This window comes from Oncorhynchus nerka, linkage group LG13, assembly GCF_034236695.1.
Source record: "Oncorhynchus nerka isolate Pitt River linkage group LG13, Oner_Uvic_2.0, whole genome shotgun sequence".
Lineage (NCBI taxonomy): Eukaryota > Metazoa > Chordata > Actinopteri > Salmoniformes > Salmonidae > Oncorhynchus > Oncorhynchus nerka.
In genome coordinates, this window is record NC_088408.1 from 48,960,103 (window position 1) to 48,968,453 (window position 8,351).

The 8,351-nt window shown below is 39.6% G+C and overlaps 1 protein-coding gene across 3 annotated transcripts; it reads left to right on the forward strand.

Moving 5' to 3' along the window:
* The first annotated feature begins 504 nt into the window (after positions 1-504).
* On the forward strand, positions 505-6,233 carry LOC115139627 (paired box protein Pax-1-like). 3 transcript variants are annotated; one of them, XM_029677228.2, is made up of 5 exons: positions 505-771; positions 1,304-1,930; positions 2,881-3,014; positions 3,189-3,393; positions 5,634-6,233. In XM_029677228.2, the coding sequence occupies exons 1-5, from the start codon at positions 768-770 to the stop codon at positions 5,720-5,722; spliced, it is 1,059 nt and encodes a 352-aa protein (XP_029533088.1). In that variant the 5' UTR covers positions 505-767; the 3' UTR covers positions 5,723-6,233. The 3 variants fall into 3 exon arrangements, with proteins under 3 accessions (XP_029533088.1, XP_029533087.1, XP_064882529.1); XM_029677227.2 differs by lacking the exon at positions 505-771 and adding an exon at positions 813-1,175; XM_065026457.1 differs by lacking the exon at positions 505-771 and having other exon boundaries at positions 1,267-1,930.
* Positions 6,234-8,351: the final 2,118 nt, after the last annotated feature.

Consider the following 8,351-nt stretch of genomic DNA (forward strand, 5'->3'; position numbering starts at 1 on the left):
ATTATTTGCAATTATGGTAGAGTAGGTATATTCAAGCACAATTGGCAGATTTTCGGTGTTTTTAGCACATGTCTATATAGGTTCATGCCTTCCAGTCCACGTTTCAATGACTGCAGGTAACTATTCGGATGGATAACAATGCGAATACCCTTGCAAATTAACGTTATATTGCAAACCTATATCACGGCCGAAAACGTGCACATCCGCACCAATCACTAAATGCATTAAAAATAACTGCTCCTAATGGCAAGTTAATTCTAGACATTATTAATAAAAAATATTTAAACAGAGACGTCCTTGTCATAGAGAATAGCTTTCGTTAGATTTTAATTTCCAATAGCATGTTTGCTCCGATTACCAAGAGTTCTCGTCGGTGTGACAAAGGCCCTCTTGACAGAAGTTCAACTCTAAAACCCGGAAAAGATTCGGTGAAGTAGCCTGGGCTAACATACACGCGAAGGAGGAGACCAATGAAATGGGGAAATAGTCTTGAGCCGCAGCCAACGAGATTGACGTAATGGACGCGTCAAATGAATCTCCGCACACTTGAGCCTTCGGGATGGACAAATTTTCCCTTATGGGACAAAAATCACTTCAGTACCTTTGCCCAAACTCGCCGTCTTCGATCATCTTACCAGAAATGAAAGGGCAGAGCTAAAGGAAAAACGCACAGCAAAACCATTTCCCCCATCTCATGTGCAGAGGGGAGAGACCGCACTTTTCGGCCATTCTTAACTGCTAAAGGACAACATCTCACACCAAAGGCAATGGGTAAGCTCTCCCTACTGGGTACACACTGGTTGAATCAACCTAGTTTACACGTCATTTCAATGGAATTACGTTGAACTAACGCGGAAAAGACGTTCAACTGAGTTTTGTGCCCAGTGAGCCGTGATTAATTTGGCATGGACTCATCAAGAGAAAGTATTTATATAAAAAGAGATTTAGAGGTTTTACCATTATATTGCACTATCCTATTCTCAAATGCGTGCATCCATGCATCATTCCAATGGCAGCGTCCATGTCTTTGTTTCCATTTATTTTTAACCCACATTTGGATTGAGCTGCTTTCCAAAGTTTGAGATCATTATAGGTTATTGGAAATTGTATTTGAAGGCCATAATAATACTAATGATATAGGTTAGATCAAGGATGGGGAATGGTGCTTTGGAAACGTGAGTGCGCACTGTGCATTAAGCCATAAACTACAGGCTATTGTGGTTATGCTATTTGTTTAAAACACGGTTACACTGATCTGTCGAGTCTATGCACCTCAATGCAATTCCTTATTTGTTTCTTGCAGATCATACATATGGAGAAGTAAACCAGCTTGGCGGGGTATTTGTCAACGGACGACCACTTCCAAATTCGATTCGGATCAGAATCGTGGAATTAGCTCAACTTGGAATACGACCGTGTGACATCAGTAGACAGCTTCGAGTCTCTCATGGCTGTGTGAGCAAGATACTAGCGAGATACAACGAGACGGGTTCGATACTGCCCGGTGCCATAGGAGGAAGTAAACCCCGGGTCACAACACCCAACGTGGTGAAAAGCATAAGGGATTACAAACAAGGAGACCCTGGAATATTTGCTTGGGAGATCAGGGACAGGCTTCTTGCAGATGCAGTGTGTGATAAGTATAACGTTCCCTCCGTCAGCTCCATAAGCCGTATTTTACGCAACAAAATAGGAAATCTTTCCCAGCCGGGCCAGTATGAGAACAGCAAGCCAATCCATCCTCAGCTCTCCTACAACCACATGTACCCGTACTCATACCCCAGCGCAATGTCGCCCACTGGGACAAAAATTGGCAGCGGTCCCGGTATACCGGTCACGCCGGGCCATGTCAGCCTCTCTCGCCATGGTTGGCCTTCCGTGCACACAGTCAGCAACATTTTGGGCATCCGAGCCTTCATGGACCCTGCAGGTTGGTGGCAAAATTGAATTTGACTCTTGCAGCTCAGTTGTTTCTTCAGAAACTGCATTACTGAGTGCATACACAGTTCTCAAATTGGCAATATTTCCAGATGCATAATAGTTCAATATTTACGAATCAGTGTTTCTTGTCAATCAAACAGATATATCATACAATTCCATATGAATGAGAAACAACGTAAAACAACCAACTTATATTAAACGACATAGATTGATAAATAAAACAACATTGTAGGTATAACTGTAAAATAGTGAAACGGTATTAATGGGCCTAATAGGCTACGCCTAAAATAGCCCTATACGTTAGTCATACAACTAATTTAAAAAATTGCCTATTGATAAAGGAGCCAAATTACACATCTGATATAAATATGGACGCTAAATCCTCTTGAAATGTGGCAATGGTCAAATAAGGCTAGCCTATCGGTGTGAGGACTACTTTGTGGTTTGGCTATTCTTAGGCCTACTCATAGTTCTACATCGAACCCGTAGCCCATTGTGAACGTTAATGTAACGTCTTATTTTAATTGAGATATCATTGTTTCCCTTCAGAATATGCGTTATAATGTAACCAGGCCTCTATAAATCGAAGAGGCAAACACTGTAGGTGTCAAATAAACAAGAATGTTTAAAATATTAAATGTTGTTCTAAAGTTTCATAGAAATTTAGATCTTACAAAAACATGGCATTGAACACATTGTGGCCACAAACATTCGATCTGATTTTAGAAAATAAAGATTGGTTGAAGTGTGTGTTTAACGAAGAATTTCCACACGAAATTACCTAAATCAAAAATAATGATAATCATAGCATGTCTTTGTGCAAGAGGAATGTTGTCATCAGCAGAGGTGTATCTGAAAATATCGATACAAATCGAATACAACCTAAAATGGTTTGTAGACTTAATAATGTTACATTCTACACTGAAACATTTCCCACAGCCATCGCTGGAGCTGAGGGGTACCCATCAAAAATGGAGGAGTGGGCGAGCGTAAACAGAGCGACGTTTTCCTCAGCCCATGGTGTCAACGGAATAGAGAAATCCTCCCTAGAGGCAGACATCAAGTTTCCTCAGGTACATTTATGAATCAAATACACAAACAATACACAAACAACGAATATGTTCATAGTTCGATCAGAAATCCGTTTCCACTACATTTCCTCTGTAAATACAATGCACGCATAAAAGTGTTAGGGCGTTTTGCTTCTCTGTGCTTAAAATGCTTTATTTTCTTGTTTTCCTCCCCAGTCTTCTTCAAACCTATCTAGTTATGCTTGTGCCTACTCTCCCCCAAACCAATACGGGGTGTATGGTGGACCAGCAGGTAACTATATGACAACGGGACACCACTGGCAGTCTCAAAGCACAAGTCTTGCCCACCCCAACAGCGAAGCAACGATGCAAGGTGGAGACCTCCACATGGCGATGTCCTTCAAACACTCAGCACGAGAAGGTAAGCCATGCAGTCTCTGTACTTAGCTACGCGTTTTTACATTTCAAATATGCAGGTGATATTTTAATGCAGAACAGTGGCAGGCGCGGCTTTAAGGCAGCTGTCAATCAAACACCAGCAATTTGTAAATGCACTCGTCAAAAAAAAAATATATATATTAGGGCTTGTGGGTCGAAAGCTAACGACCCAACAGTAGGTGCCCAATTAGGGGGTCTAGGACAACAGTTGACATTTAGAGAATGTCTGAACAGAGCAGGCGCTGTTGTGCGACTCATAAGGAAACCGTTAAGTCCTCTGGGAGAAGGCTTTGGAAGTGTAGGCTACTGTGCAAGACGTTTTGGTCTATAGGTATAGCACAGCAGTACCCACTCAGGTGATGACTGTAGGCATATAGGTTATCTTGAAGAACCCATGAATAATATTTGAACAGGCCTATATGATTACTATAACGATTTCAACCTTACTCTTCAAAACGTTTAGGCCTACATATTCTTAAAAATATAAAGTTGCAGTTATGATGTTCAAATTATGTTTATTCAATTTGCGAAGAAATGTTAGGCTATCTTATGTTCCTATTTGCAAGCTTTTAGTGCGTTTGCTTGACGACTAGGCCGATTTGGAAGGTTTTTATTTTTACAGATACAAATGTCAGAGGTAATTTAATATAAATGAGAACAACCATGAAATTAGCGATGTCAATTCATTCATTCGACTTATTTACATTTTTAAAAATAGGTCATGAAGATATAGCCTGATAAGCTAATTAATGTAACACCAATGAGCACCATTCTACATTAAATACTTGAGGAGGTCTACATGATCCATACTATGTTGGAAAATCGATGCTGATGTTTATCCAATCATTTTGATGTCAGTAGCTTGGCCTATGTCCCTATTATATTTTTGTGAAGAAAGATTGCTACATATGCTGATCAAAAATATAAAAGCAACATGCAACAATTTCAACGATTCAGTTTTTCCCCACAAAAGATTGCTTAATTAAAGTTTCATCACCTGTCCTGGTGGGAAGATGCCGCAGGTGAAAAAGCCTGACGTGGAGGTCCTGGGGCTGGCGTGGATAAACGTGGTCTGCGGTTGTGAGACGGATTGGACATACTGCCAAATTCTAGAAAACGAGATGGCTTGTGGTAGAAAGATGAACCTTCAATTCTCTGGCAACGGCTCTGGTGGACATTCATGCAGTCAGCATGCCAATTGCACGCTCCCTCAAAACTTGAGACATCTGTGGCATTGTGTTGTGGGACAAAACGGCACATCTTAGAGTGGTATTTTATTGACCCCCAGCACAAGGTGCACCTTTGTAATGATCCTGCTGTTTTATCAGTTTATTGATATGCCTCACCTGTCAGGTGGATGGATTATCTTGGGAAATGAGAAATACTCACTAACAGGGATGTAAACAAATTTGCGCACAACATTTGAGAGAAATAAGCTTTTTGTGCATATGGAACATTTCTAGGATCTTTTATTTCAGCTCATGGGACCAACAGCTGCGTTTATATTTGTGTTCAGTAGTATATTTGGTCTACTATACAATGGACACATATGATTCCATAACCACTTGATAGGCTACTATTGACAGTCCAATAACCCTGATCTATGTCAGATGAGACATCAAAGACTACTCTGTCTAGATATGGGCGGCAGGGTAGCCTAGTGGTTAGAGCGTTGGACTAGTAACCGAAAGGTTGCTAAGTTCGAATCCCCGAGCTGACAAGGTACAAATCCCACCGTTCGTAGGCCGTCATTGAAAATACGAATTTGTTCTTAACTGACTTGCCTAGTAAAATAAAATGACAAATTAAAACAATTAAATATCTCAATAATTAAAACGGCCAGCCCATGCCATATCTCTGTTGATGTAGTTATGGTGAGGTTTTGTATGGAGACACCTGAAACCCCACCTCTTTCAGGAATACCTAGGATAGGATAAAGTAATCCTTCTCACCCCCCCCCCCCCCCTTAAAAGATTTAGATGCACTATTGTAAAGTGGCTGTTCCACTGGATGTCTTAAGGTGAACGCACCAATTTGTAAGTCGCTCTGGATAAGAGCGTCTGCTAAATGACTTAAATGTAAATGTATGGCGTTTTCTTTGGAGATTGTGTAGCGATATCTGCTCTTCTTGACACGGCTTTGGGACCTACATCTAACATGCCGTTGTGTTCTCACTGTTCTGATGATGGATAGAATTACGATTTATTTGTTTGTTTTTCGCAGGAGACAGAAAACCTCCCGGCCCCTTGAGCAAGCACCAGCACGAGGCGTTGAGCGTACACGGACTATCTCTCCCGACCTCCGCTTCATAACCCAACGAAACCAACGGACCGTCAAGATCACAGGCAATGTAGCCGAAAGAAAATGCGTAAAATTAAAAGATTTCAAAAAATGCATAATCCACTAGTAGAATAATCGAATGTCGACATGAATGGTGGTGCAGTCTTGTTCACCTGCACCAATGCAGCGGTGTTGGGTTGATTAGGACATCATTATTATATATTTAAAATTCCACTCATTCAAAACTCATCCCAATCGAAATTGTGTAACACGAATTATGTAGCCAGCCTACAAGTCTCGACAGTTCCAACGCATTGTTTCTCACAACCAATGATAATCCTGCATGCTCTCTGGGTTCAAACAAACGTGGACCATCTCTATTTGTTTGGGCCTATGTCCTAAAAGGGACATTTAAAAAATGTTAACAATATCATGTAGGCCTATTTGTAATTTTGTAAATTATATCTGCAGAAGCTGTATTATATATTTTTATAGCCTAACTGTGCTTAATAAAGGCATGCTAAACGGGAAATGCCTCGTTCATATATGTTTGGATTTGCATAATTCCTGCAGGTTTATGTTGTTGGCTCCTGGTAAAATGAAAATGATACATTTGCAGTTGGTAAAATAACTTCGTATAATGATTCAGTATAACAGCTTTTTTTCCCTCCTGATGTGTCACTCACCATGCCTCCCTTCAAATTCGTGCAAACCAAGCTTTTCTGGAGTTAATGATGCTTCGCACTTTTCGGCGCCTTGCAAGATGGTATCTCTGTAGGCCGATACCTTTGGCCAGATGCCACCGCCAGGCTTGCCCCCCCCCCCCATCTGGGTAAGGAGGCTGGCCGCAATAGCTACCCAACAATCAGTCAAGAATAAAGACCAACACGCCCTTATTTGATATAGGCTCCAGACCATGACAAAAATCATACAATGACACATCTATTGGATAGCCTATTCCAAGACAAACACGAAACACCCGATAATCCAACATGCAGTATCAGAACCGACTGTACACAAACCTCTGGAGCCCCTGATCAATCCAAACATCACGCAGAGATAGATGCAAGTCATGCGCACCGTTTGCCTTAATAATCATAGAAGGATACAAAACAGACGTGTTGTACAGCTAACGCGAATAATGCTATGCCGAGAGAGGAGCATTAAACGACGCTTTAAAAGTGATATATTGTAAATGTACCTCCATTTGGGACTGCATATCGTGTTAACCTTCAGAAAACATTCGAGCTTGGGCTTGATCAATTGTTGACCGTGAGCAAACTATCACTGATCGATTAAACCAGACTGCCCACAGTCACAGCTACAATTTTCCCTCTCTGCACCTTTGTTTTTTATCATTGTTTATTTCAGTTTACAGTGTACATACGTCCAACTGAATTCTGATCGAATGGGTATTCGCCCATCCAAATATTTGCCTTGGAAGTGTAGAGATCATGTGCCTAATCGAAATTAGATTATATTTATTATATTATATTATACTAGTATGAATGATAGGCTACCTTGGACAGAATATATTTTGATATATTGAAATTAATCCACTCAAACCCTTCTTGAAATACTACAAAGCTACTGTAATTCATTCTAACTACAATAAGGAATTATGAATATGAACACGAACATGAATGTACAGTATATATTAAGATAATGCTTATATGTTGATATTTCTGTATTCATTTTAGAATCTATATTATAAAATGCATGGTTCGAGCCTTGAATGCTGATTGGCTAAAAGCCGTGTTATATCAGACTATATACCACGGGGTATGACAAAACATTTATTTGTATTCTTCTAATTATGTTGGAAGACAGTTTATAATAGCAATAAGGCATCTCAGGGGTTTGTTGTATATGGGCAATATACCACACACCCTCGGGTCTTATTGCTTAAATATAATTTATTCATTATTATCATTATTATATATATTTTTTAGTCTTATTTAAGGATAGCCTATACATTATTCCCCTGCTACATTCTAGAATGACCTAATACATAAATTCAGAATACATATAAAAAATTGTCACTACATATTTTTAAAATTATTATTATTATAGAAAATTGTACAACGCTAAACAGATATTCATTATTATCTGGTTATGTAATGCTGCATTAGATAGAAGTATTGAGTGTCTCTAAAAAGTAAACTTGTTTAAGGCAAGGGAGTAGACAACATTTCAGGATGAATACAGAGGCCTATTTGGGGGGTTTTGAGGCGTAAACAGAGAGCAATTTAGGAATTTTTATATCTGCATAAAGGACTAAAAATACTAACCAAGAAAACCTTATGAAAATACAGTTAGTGGAAGTGGAAAACATAGTTTGGTTAAGCGCTTACATTTAACAATCCTCAGAGTACAGTTTGCCTGTGTGGTGGATATAACCCAGCCAAGCCACGGACCTCTCTCTCAGATGAGGACACGTGGGACTTTCTGAACAGAAATATACAGAACATTCTAAACACAATACAGATACTGGTAGATCAGCTTTGTTGTTTGAGTTTTTTGTTTTATCCTTACACTATCCATATTTTGTGAAATGTAGTTTTCATTATTCAAATGACCATATGTAGGCCAAATGCACTCCAAAATGTTGATATTGGATTGAGATAGATGTGCTGAAGATCATGTATAAGAAACTGACTT

Coding starts and splice junctions, on each gene's coding strand:
- LOC115139627 (XM_065026457.1), top strand. CDS start 1,267: ATGCACCTCAATGCAATTCCTTATTTGTTTCTTGCAGATCATACATAT. Junction 1,931..2,880: donor AGCCTTCATGGACCCTGCAG/GTTGGTGGCAAA, acceptor CATTTCCCACAG/CCATCGCTGGAGCTGAGGGG. Junction 3,394..5,633: donor CAAACACTCAGCACGAGAAG/GTAAGCCATGCA, acceptor TGTTTTTCGCAG/GAGACAGAAAACCTCCCGGC.